Raw genomic sequence first — 16268 nt, 5'->3', positions numbered from 1 at the left:
TTGGCAGAACGCACTAAGTTCTTACCGCATAAGACTGCTAGAGCAAAGGATAAAAAACACACAAGGGTTAACCAAACTTAATTGCTTTGTCTTTTCTAGAATAATTATGCAGAATTGTTACCAGAGAGAGAGAGAGAAGGAAACTGTAATGGCATTAGCCAGTGTAACATTGATATTCAGGTTACAGGCACTCGCACTCTGCTGTTCTAATTCCAGGAGTGGAGAATTGGGAAATAGAGGATAGGGCCTATTCATTAGAACTGGGCCAAGGTTTTCTGAGCTATGGGGGAATGGGACTATTGGATAGCTCTTTCACAAAGAACCAGCACAGGAATGTGGGGCTGAATAGCCCCCTATGATTCCTTGTGTGGGGGGTTTGTAGATTCCTCCAGCCTTACAATCCTCAGGGGTCTCTGCATTTCACCAAATGCGACCTCATGGCCATTAATCGCTCATCAGAGGCCACACCTGTCCGGGCCCTAAACTCTGGTATTCCCTCCCGAAATATCTCTCTTTTAAGATGCGCATTAAAAGTCTACCTTTCTGGCCAAGCTTTTGTTCATTTGCTCTAATGTCTCCTTACATGACTCGGTGTCAGGTTCTGTTTAACGACACTTCCTGATTGCCTTGGGATGCTTTGTTTTGTTTAAGTTTTGGTATGTAAATGCAAGTTTGTTGCATTGTGCCACAGGGACCATCGCAGCTGAGCCTGTTCTGACCCATTCAGGAAGTGGAACGTGGGCAAGTTCCTAACTCGAGTCAAAGACAGATACGCAAACAATAAATGAAAATATGGCTCCAAGAAGGGACAGCCGCCCCAACCACCCTCCTTCCCTCACATCTTAACATCACATTCATTGAATGTTGCAGCATGGTGGGGGTGGTGCAGAGGAGAGGGGCACTGTGGGGATGGCATTCAGCCCACTATGCTTGTGCTGGCACTTTGTGCCAGGTGTGGCTCAGTTGGTAGCACTCTCAGCTCTGAATCAGAAGGTCCATGGGCTTAAGTTCCACTACTGGGGAATTGAGTGCAAAAATCTCGATACACCCAGTGCAGTACTGAGGGAGTGCTGCACTGTTAGAGACACTGCCTTTCGGATGTGATGATAAACCAAGGCCCCCTCAGACGTTACGACAGTCATTACACTTCCAAAATAACCTAATTGGTTGTAAACACTTTGGGACACCCACAGACAGTTAGGAAGCAAGCACAAAATGCATCCACCTGTAACCGCAAATCTCTGAAACCATCAGCTCATTTCAAAAAAAGAAAATAATTTTCACTACAAGTTCTGTGCAGCTCCCAAAGGGAGAAAGCAACCCTCAATTTGACCTATCAATCCTGGTACTCTGAGTTGATCCTGAAAACCTCCAAGTGCAGGAGCATGAGGATGTTTCTGGAGAAATGCTAAGCAGAAACATGGAATCAAAGATTGATTTAGTGTGTATATTCACATCCGTCAGTTGTGAGTAATCAGTGAGCTTCTCACCGTCAGAATTCCATCCAAATGAGTTAATTTTTTTTAAAACTACAAGACATTTTGCTGCAATTTATAAAGTGAGACAATGGCATAGATGGAACAGAAGAGAGAAGCAGGTTGACAAAGACAAAAGAAAGGTAATGAGAACAAAAAAGGGGCAGACTGAAGGGGGGTGGGGGGGAGGCAAAGAGTGAGATAGATACACACACACACACACACACACACACACACACAGGGAGAGAGTGAGCAAGAGAGAGGGAGCTCGAGAGTAAGACAGACATGTCCAGCTCAAATGTTGAGCTACGAGTGCCCAGCAGTACCCGTGGGGAACTTGTGCCCTAGTCTGCTCAGTCATCTGACAACAGGGACTACAATTCAAAAGTACTTCATTTGCTGCAAAAGACTGAGACACCTCTGGTGGTGTTGGTGAAGGGCGATATACAAATGCAAGTTTTGTTTTTGTCTTTTAAAGGTGTACACTGGGTGAACAGTGACACTCTCACTGCAAGAACAAGTGTATATGTGACATGAAAACAGACAGGACAGGTGAAAGAATTTCTCTTTTCCAAAACACAAATATTATTTTTATTTCCTTTTGTCTTAATCATACCTCAACCACTGGGATCAACAGCTTATGAAGCAGTGCTCCGCACGGAACAACACAGTCTCCTGAATAATGACGGCTCCAGCACAGAGTTAATGTTTTCATAGAAGCAGCTGTGGGCTGATTCAAGAGTCATTCTGTACAATTGACAACATTCTCACTACTAAACGCATTTTATATATATATATATATATATATATATATATATATTTATATAGAGCAAAAATTGGCTTCTGCAAAAAAGAAGCACCTTATAATATTTTACACATCTCCTGCGTTCCCAGCCAAAAGAGACCCGAAGTAATTTTTTGCCCCTTTTCTCCCCACAATCTCATATTTTCTCTTTTTAACCCATTAGATGCCCAGGCAGTAAGGACTATGTTTCATCTTTATCCCTTTCCCCGATATGCCACCCCACTCCTCCCATCCCAGTATCACCAGAAATAGGAGGTCTCCCCATTGTTGCTACTCCGACCTCACTGCATCCACTTTCACTTCACCTCATCTCCCAGCCTCCGCTGTGGATACTGCTTCAGTGCCCAGACTGCGTGACCGCTGAGCTAAATTACAACCACAGGCCTCTTCATGCAGAGGCACGATGAGTGTGAAACGCAAAGTAAAAAAGGCCCTGGCAGCCCAGCTGATGGCATTCCTGCCAAATGGCATCTAATCACTTAACACAGGCGGGCAGAGTATGCCCTATGCAGGCCAGCCAGTGGTCTAAATCCCACCCTCCCTTTACAAGATCAGGGTGCTGAGCAATTTGGAAATGGGGCTCTTTGACAGCAATGGGAATTCGGTGAGGATCTACTTTGATATTTGAAAAGGCCAACTGAGAGAAACTGTGAAATAATCACAGGAAATTAATGAAACTGTGTAAACTCAGCCAGCGCGATATCTAGCAGCCAAAGAAAGTGCCCTAAAGGGTCCTTCTTTTCAAACACTTTAATTTAGCCTGGCTGTGGCTTTCTTGTAGGCCTCTTCCAATTATTTGTTGGTTGGCGGTCACAGTTGCCATTGGTTACAGCACTGCTGGTTTCTTCTCACTTACGTATTCCAGTCATTAAATGTTAAATTATCCTAGGCGATTTATTATTCCAGCTTCTTTACAGCAGGGTTATTAACTTGCTGGGGCTGGCTGGGGTGGGGGGAAAAAGAGGGAAAGAGAGAGTGTGTGTTAACCATATAACTGCATTTTCACCCAGCCAAATCTCTAGATTTGGGCCACCTGCCTTGTTGTTAACAATGGGCTTTTTTTAATCTGGAAAGGCATCGTTACATAAAAAGCAGAGTGTTTGGAACCCAGTACGACTCTGGCATTTGCGATTTTGCACCAGAGTGGCTTCAGATGCCTATTCTTTGCAAGAGCCTTCCCCCTTTCTAGGTCAACTCAGGTCGGCGGGGTTGGGGGTGGGGGTGGTAGGGCAGGGGGAGTGTATTTGTTTTCAAGCTGTTCACAAAGTCTGAGGCAAATGTAAACGATGGCAAATCCAGTCACACACACTTGGAGTGGCCATTTTGAGTAGACAAAAATAGCTGTTGCCTAGGGCAACAGCGGTCAGGCATCAAGAGAATTGAAAGCCCCTCGTCATCAGTAATGCTAACTACTGTCTGTGTCTGAGAGCCAGCAAAAGGAGTCTGCGTTGCTACATTCAAGGAATAATTCAAGAACAATTGAGGCACCGACAACTGAAATCAGATTGTCAAAGAGTTTTAGATGTTTACCAAAAAAAAATCATAATAGTTCTCCCAATGGCTTCTCCGAGTATGCTCCCAACGGTAGCTAAATTAGGCAGATTTAGAAGATCCCAAGGCCACTATGTTGAAGAAAAGCTGGGGAGTTCTCCCCAGTGCCTTAGCCAATATTTCTCTCAACCGACATCGTTAAGAACAGATGCTCTGGTCATTATCACCTTGTTTGTGGGAGCTTGCAGTGCACAAATTGGCCTGCCCAGTTTCCCTACATCACAAGGGTGACTACATTTGTAAAAAGTATTTCATTGGCTGTAAAGCACTTTGCAGTGTCCTGAGGTCATGAAAGATGCTTTATAAATGCAGGGTTTTTTTAAAAAAAAGCATTTAGTAAAATGAAGGTCGTGGTGGGGAAGAGAAATGATAAGAGTTCAGAGATTTGTTGAAACCCTCCTCTTTTCCCCACTCCAAATTTCTTCATGAAGATATTGATTAAGGTGTGGGAATGGGTCAGGGGGAATCTGGGGCTTTCCGACTGCCCATACTCACATGTGACAGGCAATTCTGTCATGGCAGGCATCACTTCCCCATTCTGTCCTCATTCTTTTGTCCACACTGGGAAGCCTAATTTCCAGAGAACAGTGATCAGGAATTAAGAACCCTGGATGTTATTCCCTCCAGGCACCCACCCCCCCACCTTGCTATACTGAGGATAGTTAGAGGATTCACCCTTCCCCCAACCCCATGAGTCTGCCTTTCAAAACTTGGGGACAGAGATAGCAATCTAACCATTGGTAAAATCAATCGATCATTCTTGCATTATCAAATTACAACTAGGACAAAACTGGGAAAGGTTTATCCTTTCCCAAAGAGAGCGTCTCCCATTCCTCTTTTATGAAAGTCTGATGTTTCTCGCTCCCAATTCTCATACAATACAGACATACTTTTTCCACCAAGATTTCGATAAGGTCCTCATTTTGTTGGCAGTCAACATTTTCATTTTGCGCTCGCTGCTCGCCTGACTGTCAGCATAGCGCAGGCCACACAAGATGGCCATGTCAAAGACCTCCTTCAGGTTCTTCTGCGTCAACGAGGAGCACTCCACGTACGCCACGGCACCGATCTTCTCCGCCAGAGCCCGGGCAGCCTCTGGGGGCACTGGCTTTTCCTTGCACTTGGCCAGCTCGATGAGGACCTTCACATCGCCTCGGAGGTCACACTGGGTGCCCACCAGGACCACGGGGGCAGCAGGGCAGTGATGGCGGATCTCGGGCATCCACTTCTCCATCACATTCTGGAAGGACGAGGGGCTAACCACACTGAAGCAGAGCAAGAAGGCATCGGTCTTATGGTAGCAGAAGTGTCGGAGTTTGTCAAATTCATCCTGCAAAGAAAGGAAGAGGAAAGACAGAAGGTTTAACATCAATAAACAGATAAATAACCTTTCCTGATGTGACACTAAAATCAACATGATCTCATCTGTACGAAGTTAACAGATTACAACAGTTAACAGATTAACAGAGTTACAATTGACCTCAATATTGTTGAGACACAAAATTGTAGGGAATTGGGGCAGGAGAAGGCCATTTAAAAAAATTTTCACAGGATGTGGGCGTCACTGGCAAGGCCACCATTTTTGCCCATTCCTAATTGCCCTCAAGAAGGTGGCGGTGAGCTGCCTTCTTGAACCACTGCAGCCCATGTGTTGTAGGTACACCCACAGTGCTGTTAGGGAGAGAGTTCCAGGATTTTGACCCAGTGTCAGTGAAGAAACGGCTTTATAGTTCCAAGTTAGGACGGTGAATGACTTGGAGGGAACTTGCAGGTGGTGGTGTTCCAATGTATCTGCTGCCCTTGTCCTTCTAGATGGTAGAGGTCATAGGTTTTAAAAGGTGCTGTTGAAGGAGCCTTGGTGAGTTGCAGGAGTGCATGTAGATAGTATATACTGCCACCATTGTGTGTCAGTGGTGGAGGGAGTGAATGTTTAAGATGGTGGATGGGGTGCCAATCAAATGGGCTGCTTTGTCCTGGACGGTGTTGAGCTTCTTGTGTTGTGGGAGCTGCACTCATCCAGGCAAGTGGGGAGTATTCCATCACACTCCTGACTTGTGATACAGACTCGAAACGTTAACTCCGTTTCTCTCTCCACAGATGCTGCCAGACCTGTGGAGTTTTTTTTTTCTGTTTTTATTTCAGATTTCCACCATCTGCAGTTATTTTGTTTTTATCCTTAGATGACTGGATCTTCTGTCCCAGTTGCTGCTTGTGGGAAGTTGGCTGTTGTTCTTCCTGACATAACAGTAACATGCAATTCAAAAACAGATCTGTTGACTGAGGATGAGGATTAGTAAAAAAGTGAGAGCTCACTATATAACAAGTTACTCACTTGGCCAGCAGTGTCACACAGCTGCAGTCTAATTGGGGTCCCATCAACTTGAACGACAGCTACAACATAAAAAGAGAACAGCAGTTTTTAGAATAATCCTCCTAGGTGCAGAGTATTCCTGCCATTAGAATTAGGTTAGCTCTGCGCCGATAACCTGGATTTCAGAATTGGAACATCTGACGGAGTTGTCGTCTGGCTTCTGGGAGGGCCAAAACCTAACGCTATTCCTATGCGTCAGCTGTGCCCCAGTGGGAGTGCCTCTCACCTCTGAGGCAGCTGGTTTGTGGGTTCAGGTCCCACTCCAGAGACTTCAGCACAAAATCTAGGCTGACACTCCCCACGCAGTACTGAGGGAGTGCTACACTGTCAGAGGTGCTGTCTTTCTGAAGGGATGTTAAATGGAGGCTATGGCTGCCCTCTTGGGTGGATGTCCAAGATTCCACGACCACTATTTAAAGAACAGCAGGGGAATCATGGTTGTGATTTATCCCTCGACCAACGTCATGAGAAAACAGATAATCTGGTCATTTTCACATTGCTGTTTGTGGGAGCTTGCTGTGTGTAAATTGGCTGCCATATTTCCTGTATTACAAATAGTGACACCACTTCAAGATTACTTCACTGGTTGCAAGTGCTTTAGGACGTCCCGAGAATGAAAAAGGTGTGAAATAGATTAAAATATTAGTTAATTAATCTTCACATGAGTTTCTGTGTAGAAAATTTCAGTTACAGCAATTTAATGTTAATATGAATTGTCCTGATGAGTGAAAGATGAAAAACTTTAACAAAAAAAATGTTTTTTTTTAAATCTTTCATGGGATGTGGGCGTCGCTGGCAAGGCCAGCATTTGTTGCCCATCCCTAATTACCCTTGAACTGAGTGGCTTGCTTGGCCATTTCAGAAGGCAGTTAAGAGTCAATCACATTGTTGTCGGCCTGGAGTCACAAGTAGGCAAGACCAGATTTCCTTCCCTAAAGGGCATTAGTAAACCAGATGGGTTTTTATGACAATTGATGATAGTTGTCATGGTTACTATCACAGACTAGCTTTCAATTCCAGTTTTATTAATTGAATTTAAATTCCATCAGCCACTGGTGTGGGATTTGAACCTATGACACTGGAGCATTAGCCTGGGCCTCTGGATTACTAGCCCAGTGACGTTAATCACTGCGCCACTATCTCCCTGAATGTTTATTAAAGTACGAAAAAATATTTTTAATTGGTTATCAAGTGCTTTGGGATGTTCTGAGGTCACTAATAAATGCAAATTCCTTGCTTTCTTTGCTGGGGATGTCAGGACAATCCAGGAGGGCCGGTGTGACCCGTAACTGAACCTGGGAATGTTTTTGAGTGAAGGCAGTGGACTGACACTTCTCATCTAAAGCCTCTGGCAATCAGCACCTTGACACAAATCATGAACATGTCCACTTGGCCCTGAGTGAAAGCCAACAGCAAGGGCGGAGACAGTGCCTTGCCCTTTGCTGAGGGGATGGGGGGTTGTGCAGTGAAGAGGAACAAAACTGATACAAAATCTTGAAAAGAACTGAGGGGGGAAGCAGAGAAAAAAAACATGCATACACACACAATAAGAACGGATGTGGATTGTTCCCCTGAATAGCTTTTGAAATTTCAGATGCAAACAAAGACTTTAGACTTGGTATCACAGGGGCAGACTAGGGCAGGAGCAAATGTACCTTAACGAGAGATCAAAGGCAACAGGCCCCAGGCGATAGCAGCAGTGCAGAGAGGTAGTCAAGGTCCAGCAGTCTTAGATCGAGGATTTGGAGGAAGGAGGTCAAATCTATTGTGCAGATTGAGTTAAACTGGTGCTGTTCCCCCTCTCTCTCTATACTTATGGAAATATAGATCTGTGACTCACAAGAACAAACACACCTTTTAATGTACCAAAGCATGGAAGTCCCAAGCTTGACCTTGGGTTTCTGTTGAGTCAATTGATCTCAGCTCTTGAGATTGCAAACACACCCAGTGTTCTTCGGACTAGTTCCAACAAGATATCATTTGCAACAACTTGCATTTATAGAGAGCCTTTAATACAGTAAAGTCAACTCTTTGCAGGGACGTTAGCGAGAAAAACCTAACACCAAGGCACATAGGGAGATAATAGGACAGGTGACCAAAAGCTTGGTTAGAAGAGGTAGGTTTCCAAATTGCATCTTAAAGGAGGACAGGGGGCAGGTGGGGTGTTGCAGAGGAATGGACTCAGCCGGAGTCTTCGCTTCTGATTGGTGAGGCTGCCTGGAACTGGATGCTGCCCTCCTTGGTTGGAGTGCCTACCCAGACAGTGGGCGTTGCAGCTTGGCCATGAGGAAGATGGGCTACCCAAGTACTGCAGCCCCAAGTGCGAGTCAGCAGCTGCTGGAAGGGCAAGGATTGAGAGAAGGGTTGACCTAGACACTGGTAACAGATTTACCAGCCACAGGAGTTCCACCCACATACCATTAGCAAGCACCAACAGCTGGCATTTATATAGAGCCTTTAAAATGTAGCAAAACATTACAGGAGCGTTAGCCAGAAAAATTTGACACCAAGGCACATAAGGAAATATTAGGACAAGAGACCAACATCTTGGGCAAAGAGGTAGTGGAACGGCGGAGAGGTTTAAAGAAAAAAGTTTTGTATTTGCATAACGCTTTTCATGACCACCAGACATCTTAAAATGCTTTATGAAGTGTAGTCACTGTTGTAAGAAACGTGGCAGCTAATGTGCTTACAGCAAGCTCCCACAAACAGTAATGTGATAATGACCAGATAATCTGTTTTTTGCAATGTGAATCGAGAGATAAATATTGGCTAGGACACCAGGGAGAACGCCCCTGCGCTTCTTCGAAATAGTGCCACAGGATCTTTCACATTCACTGCGCAGGCAGATGGGGCCTGGGTTTAATGTCTCATCCGAATGACAGCAACCCCGACAGTGCAGCACTCCCTCAGTACTGCACTGGCATGTCAGCCTTGATTTTTACGCTCAAGGCCCTGGAGTGGGACTTGAAAAAGAACCTTGTGATTCAGAAGCGTGTGTGCTACCAACTGAGCCACAGCCGACACCCAAAAGGGAGGGGATTCTATAGCTTGGGGCTCAGACAGCTGAAGGCACACCCACCAATGGTGGAGCGATTTAAAAAAAAAGAGAATGCACAAGAGGCCAGAATTGGATTATCTCCACCCTTAAAGCAAAACAAGGCAGAATAATTCAGAGAGAATATAGACAGCCAGAGGGCAACTCCCTTCTTAGTATCAGTATTTGCTCCACTCTTCTAAAGGTCTCCACATCCTGGGTTCCAGCCTCACCTAATTGCTCATTGTCCCGAGTGAACATGATCTTCCTGCTCCGTTCTCAGCTATTCGACCTCTAACTGCATAAACCTCCAGGGGGACCGAAATCTAAACATTGGATGACACTGCACTCAAACCAAACATCCATGTACAAAAACACTAAATTCTCATCCACATTTTCAAATCCTTGTGGCCTTTCCTCTCCCCATCTCTGTGGCCTCCGCCAGCCCCACAACCCTCTAAGATCTCTGCGCTCCGCCAATTCTACCGTCCTGTGCATCCCCCACCCCCCTCCCTCCCCCACAATGCCCTTCACTCCACCATTGGTCATTGGTAGTCCTGCCCTCAGCAGCCTAACACCACCTCACGGGGTCCAGCGTCGATACCCAATAGCGCTCCAGTAAAGCGCCTTGGGATGTTTTATTACATCAAAAGTGCTACATAAATGCAAGGTAGTGTTGTTATAGATGAAACCACACAACAGTGACATTCTAGCATTTGATGTCAGTGGGTGTACATTCCCAGGTAGTACATTATGTTCTAGGCTCTGTCCTCGTGTAGTGTCTCAACATGCCAGTCTTCATAGGAAAGCTACAGAAACCATGGAAAGACCAGGAGTTTCCCACATTTGCAACCCCATCAGGATTTATACTGATTTTAACTTCATTTGATTCCAACACTGGGACTGCATAAAGCAGGAGGGATTACTAATTTCAGAATCCCAACGCACACTGCAGGTGATTAATGAAGGCCATTTTACTCCCCAACAGAAACCAAAGTTACCTGGGCCTGTCTGTGGGTATCGATTCAGAACCGCAGCTGTATTACTTTGGCAGTGAATTCAGTACTGAACCATTCCCTGGCAACTCTCTTCCCCCTTACAAGCAAACCCCCCTCTCCTTGACCTTCCATTCTCCAAATTGACACCAGAACATATGTAGTTAATAACTCTTGCTCAAAAGGGCCTTACACTCAAAGAATCTGCCAGAGGTTTCAATATTAAAGACTGAAATAAATCAGTGGGATTAAAATCAATCTCAGACTAAATGACCCTGCACACCATCACTGTGCAACACTGGGGTACAGCACTGGTGGGGACAGGTCTGTACCTGTGAAACGCTGGGGTACATTTTAAACAAGGAAGAGTAGTCTTCATCCAGCTGTAAACCTATGAGGACTGAATGAATGAACACTGTTGTTACAGGGGAATCACTGGGTATTGAAGTGCCATCTGCTTCCCCTGTACAATGTTGGCACCAAGACAGGAAACAAGCTCAGTGACCACACTCATTTGGAGATTGATATTTTTCGAAAGTATCTATTTTTGTTTGAAAAGAAAGGATTCAAACAATTAGACAGTTACAGTCTCTGTTTCCTATTGTTAAAAGCTGGACACTTGAGCTGCATAAACAATAGATAACAAAAAATAAAACACATACAAGGTCATACTGGAAAGTGAAACATTGAACAGATGACAAACATTCCCCTGCACCATCTCCAGGGACCCCCAGGTCATAAACAGGAAAACCTCGATTTAAAAACACTGTTTTCCCCCCTCTCTCCCAGAAATGTTGACTCCAATGCAAGATGAATAGCCCTGAGTTGTGGCGCAGTTGGTAGCACTCACGCCCAAGGTTTAGGGTTCAAGTCCCGCACCAGGGCTATGACCAACAATCAAGATGGATGTTGCAGTGCAGTATTGAGAGAGTGCTGCACTGTCGGAGGTGCCAACTTTTCAATGAGACATTAAACCAAGGCTCCGGATCCATTAGCCTGCTTGAGTGGATGTAAAAGATCCCATTCTATTTCGAAGAAGGGGAGTTCTCCCAATATTTATCTGTCAACCAACATCACAGAAGTACAGATTGCATGGTCATTATCACATTGCTGTTCATGAGAGCTTACTGTGTGCAAATTATAGTTGGTGTTTCCTGCATTACAACAATGACTGATCTTCAAAAAGTATTTCATTGGCTGTAAAGTGCTTCATGACATTCAGTGGTGGTGGAAGTTTCTATAGAAATGCGTGTGTGAGACAGAGAGAGAGAATAAATTCTACCTGGCTATTCAACTGATGGGGACCTCATGCCCAATTCTGCCAACTCCCTAGCCAACCAAATGCCCCATTCCTGCATGAACCAGAGGGGCTCAGCTGACTTACTCTGCTGCCTACTGAGCTATAGAGGTTGATGGTAGTGAAGGTGTCCCTCCTTTCTGTTCCTTTCCCATCTATAATCTGCTATCTCAGCACTTGCGATCAACCCTATTATCTTGCCATCCCTGCGACTAATACCACCTGGTGAATGATCATAGCAGCTCCAGCCTAACTACATTTACCACACACATCTTCCATCAATCTAGCAAAATTTCCCATTCTTTCTGGTTCCCCTCAGGCTTCAAATGATTTGCTCCAAATGCTCTTCCTGCTTCCCCTCCCTGTATCTATTAAATTTCCACAACCAAATCCAGCCCCATCGTACAATTCAGAAATCCTGCAACATAGAAGGCAGCCATTCAGCCCATCCTGCCTATGCTAGATCTTTGAAAGAGCTCTCCAATTCATCTCCACTCCGATCATTCCCCATCATCTCCTTTTCAGATATTTATCCAATTTCCTTTTTGAAATTTACTCAGTCAGAGGTCAACAGCACAGAAAAAGGCCCTTCAGCCCATCAAGTCTGTGCTGGTCAAACAAGTACCTAACTATTCTAATCCCATTTTCCAGCACTAGGCCCATAGCCTTGTATGCCATGGCATCGCATGTGCACATCCAAATACTTCATAAATATTATGAGGGTTTCTGCCTCTACCACCCTTTCAGGCAGTGAGTTCCAGATTCCCACCACCCTCTGGGTGAAAAAATCCTTCCTCACATCACCTTTAAACCTCCTGCCCCTTACCTTAAATCTATGCCTCCTGGTTATTGATCCCTCCACCAAGGGGAAAAGTTCCTTCCTGTCTACCCTATCTATGCCCCTCAATTGTATACACCTCAATCATGTCCTTTCTCAATCTCATCAGCTCCAGGGAAAATAAGCCCAGTCTATCCAATCTCTCCTCTTAACTAAAACTCTCCAGCCCAGGCAACATCCTGGTAAATCTCCTCTGCGTTATTACTATTGAATCTGCTCCCTTTTAGGCAGCACATTCACAACTCCCTTATGTAAGAAAAAAATTTCATCTCTGCTCCAATTCTTGTGTGCTCTCTAAAACTCTTGTTAAAACTGCAGAAGTCTTCATCTTCAGGCTACTTTTGCTCCAAGCTCCAGGTTTTTTCAAAGCTGAGCTAATATCACCTGTACTCTACTTCCTGATCCATCTTCCCCATCCTCCACTCACCTGGATGCTGTCCTGTACTATGTGTTCTTTATAAGTAAAACATTAATAGCAATTTTCTAATTATAAATTCACCCTCATGGTTATATTTTCCCTTTTAAAGGCCACACAGGTTCCTGTTCCAAACTAAGACCTACTGCCCCAGGACTTTATCCCCAATTCATTATTCCTGACTGGAGGAGGGAAATGGGATTTGCTGGATTGCTTGAGAGAGAACGAGAACAGGCTCAATGGGCCAAATGGCCTCCTCCTGTGCTGTAATGACTCTAACCCAAGGGTCAAGATAAAACAGCCAGAAAATAAAATGTGCCATGGCTGCAGGGAAGTGGATTCAACTGTCATGAAGTGGCACAGCACTGAATGATGTACAGGCATTCAAAGTTGAGGAATAAGACAGATAAGGAACACAGCGAGAGCTTTACTCTGTATCTAACCCCGTGCTGTGCCTGTCCTGGGAGTGTTTGATGGGGACGTGCAGAAGGAGCTTTACTCTGTATCTAACCCCGTGCTGTACCTGTCCTGGGAGTGTTTGATGGGGACAGTGTAGAGGGAGCTTTACTCTGTATCTAACCCCGTGCTGTGCCTGTTCTGGGAGTGTTTGATGGGGACGTGCAGAAGGAGCTTTACTCTGTATCTAACCCCGTGCTGTACCTGTCCTGGGAGTGTCAGCCTTGATTTTTGTGCTCAGGGACTTTTGCATTCTGTTGATATTTAAAATTCAAGTTTTTAAAAAAAGAATTTCAAACAGGAATCAAACAAAAAGGAACGTAAAGACTGACCAACACTGGCACGTTTCCGAGTTACAACGCTGGCTGCTAAAACCTCATGGGTTGTGGGACATCAGCAGAAGATATGATATGAATGCAAGTTCCCCTTACGTAACTACAATCATTCAAACACCTGCATTTCTCCCTTAGATCAATGCCGAGCTTGACTCAGTGCTCAAACTCGCACCTCCAAAATCAGAGGGTTCGACCTGCATCGCCCTACAATCAAGGCGGGCACCCCATTGCGGTACTGAGGCAGTGAGTGCTGCACTGTCGGAGGGGCAACCTTTGAACTGTGAGCGCCATTAAACAGGAGACCCAAAAAAACAATTATTCCAAGTTGATTTTAAAACTCCCCAAATGCAAAACAAAACCCTGACGCTGGAAACCTGAAATAAACACATTTCCTATTTATAACTTCCCACATACACCCCTAAAGTGCCTAACAACGTAAAAAAAACTATTTAAATGGTTTTTGTGCAACTTTGTAACTTCAAATTGCAGTAACTGAAAATGAAGCCTCATATTTTGGGATAACTGAAATGAACCTGTTATACACACACACACACACACAACGTATATATACATGCACACATTAAACACGTATACAAATACATACACATAACATATACATGCACACATTAAACACACGCATACAAATACATACACAACATACATGCACAGATTAAACACATACAAATACATACACATAACATATACATGCACACATTAAACACACGTATACAAATACATACACGTAACATACATGCACACATTAAACACGTATACAAATACATACACAACATATACATGCACACATTAAACACGTATACAAATACATACAAACATACACATAACATATACATGCACACATTAAACACACGTATACAAATATATACAAACATACACATAACATATACATGCACACGTTAAACACACGTATACAAATATATACAAACATACACAACATATACATGCACACGTTAAACACACGTATACAAACATACTTATATTCTTCCAGTATTAAAGACACAAATGTCATTTTAAAGCATTGTACACCGCCTGAAATTAACTTTTAGTAGATCTGAAAAGGATGTGTTATACATATTAACTTTTAGTAACATATGTTTAAATACCTACCAGAAAAGTCATCGAAGGCGGTGGGGACATACTTAGTTGGGTAACCATTCGTGCTATAACTGACAACCAGGCTGGTTTTGCCAACCGCTCCGTCCCCCAGTAAAACGCATTTGAGGAACCTCTCCTGCAGGTACCCGCTCCGGCCGCTCCGTTTGGGCTTGTGCGGCGGGACCGGAGGAGCGAAACCCGCTCGATAATCAAGTAAATCCTGGGGAGGCATGACTCGCTTTACACAGATCTAGTTTTTAAAAAAAAAACTTTGCTTTCACCCGAAAGATAGAGAAAAACCGGGAAATGTAACTCAAAACTCTTGTAATAAAAAAAAGAGAAAAAAAAACTTTTGCAAAAGTTTCGGCAAAACTTTTTGCGTCTTGTCAATTTCACTGAAACAGACGCGGTGAAGGGAACCGGGTGGATCAAGCTCTGGCAACTGAGTGACCTCCTATAATCTGATCCTTTCCCCCTCCCCTCTGAAAGTTCAAACACTCAATCGAATCGCTGCTCTGTTGGTTTATAAACCCAAGCCGCTTGTCTCCACCTCCCCCCCACCCCCCCGTAACTGTAGCACTGTGCAACAAATCTCGACACGATTCGCAACTTCCCACTCTTAAAGGGACAGGACAAGCTCAAGTGCTGCCTTAAAGAGGCGCGGAGGAGGAAGAAGTGAAGGACTGGGATATGATCACATTAAATATAGGGAAATTACACCCTCCCCCCATTTGCCATTCCCATCGAAATGGGAGGAGATATTAAACTGTCTTTCCTTATTCATTAACCTGCTGTCTCACAGATTAACATGCTTTCTCACTTATTAACCCGCTGTTTCTTACATTAACAGTCTCACTCATTAGCCTACATTCTTACATTAACCTGTTCTCTGACTCATTGACCTGGTCTCTCACTCATTAACCTGCTCTTTCACAGATTAACCCACTCTGACTCACTAACCTCCTCTTTTACACATTAACCTGCTCTCTCACACATTATCATGCTCTCCCTCTCACATTAACCCGTTTTCTCCCTCACTAACCTGTTTTTTTCACACAGTAACTTGTTCTCTCACTCAGTAACCTGCTCTCTCACACTCATTAAGCTACTCTCTCACACATTAACGTACACTCTCACACAATAACCTGCTGTTTCACATTTGATGTCTTATCTCACATACAGATTCCCTGTTATCAAATTAGCCATGATTCCACCCCTAGTTTCCTCTCAATGATTCTACTCAAATATACTCTATATACCTATAAGTATGTATAACTATAAGCATATATATATTTACACACACATTATTAACACACTCTGTGATTTAACTGTTAGTCTATTTTGAGATTCTATTCTCTGATTCTGTTCCCTGATCTCATGATACCACCCCCCCCCCCCAACCTTTTACTCTCAGATAAAAAGGCAAGGACTTTTCCTGTGGATGAAACCCCTGCCATATAATTTGTTTATTTCTGGCCAAGTTTATTCCAAATGTTGGGAGAATATGAATTTCCAGAAAAACACAGTCCCATCTAGTTAATTCTGGAAGTTGTTGATCAATTGTCACAAACAATCCCTTT

At 44.1% G+C, this 16268-nt stretch overlaps 1 protein-coding gene across 1 annotated transcript; it reads right to left on the bottom strand.

Annotated features, from left to right (window-relative positions):
• Nucleotides 1-2042: 2042 nt before the first annotated feature.
• rhoub (ras homolog family member Ub) lies at nucleotides 2043-15195 on the bottom strand. Its single transcript, XM_041179200.1, has 3 exons — nucleotides 14701-15195; nucleotides 6164-6222; nucleotides 2043-5161 (listed from the first exon to the last, which is right to left on the bottom strand). Exons 1-3 carry the CDS (start codon nucleotides 14918-14920, stop codon nucleotides 4703-4705), a joined length of 738 nt encoding a protein of 245 aa, XP_041035134.1. The 5' UTR covers nucleotides 14921-15195; the 3' UTR covers nucleotides 2043-4702.
• Between the last annotated feature and the right edge of the window lie 1073 nt (nucleotides 15196-16268).

Source organism: Carcharodon carcharias, chromosome 34, assembly GCF_017639515.1.
Source record: "Carcharodon carcharias isolate sCarCar2 chromosome 34, sCarCar2.pri, whole genome shotgun sequence".
Lineage (NCBI taxonomy): Eukaryota > Metazoa > Chordata > Chondrichthyes > Lamniformes > Lamnidae > Carcharodon > Carcharodon carcharias.
This window is presented reverse-complemented; position numbering and strand designations above follow the sequence as displayed.

Bases quoted from the DNA above. Each gene is read 5' to 3' on its own strand.
- rhoub (XM_041179200.1), bottom strand. From the start codon at position 14,920: ATGCCTCCCCAGGATTTACTTGATTATCGAGCGGGTTTCGCTCCTCCG. The intron at 6,223-14,700 runs GTAGGTATTTAA...TTTATGTTGTAG, and splicing joins CGCCTTCGATGACTTTTCTG to CTGTCGTTCAAGTTGATGGG. The intron at 5,162-6,163 runs GTGAGTAACTTG...CTTTCTTTGCAG, and splicing joins TGTGTGACACTGCTGGCCAA to GATGAATTTGACAAACTCCG.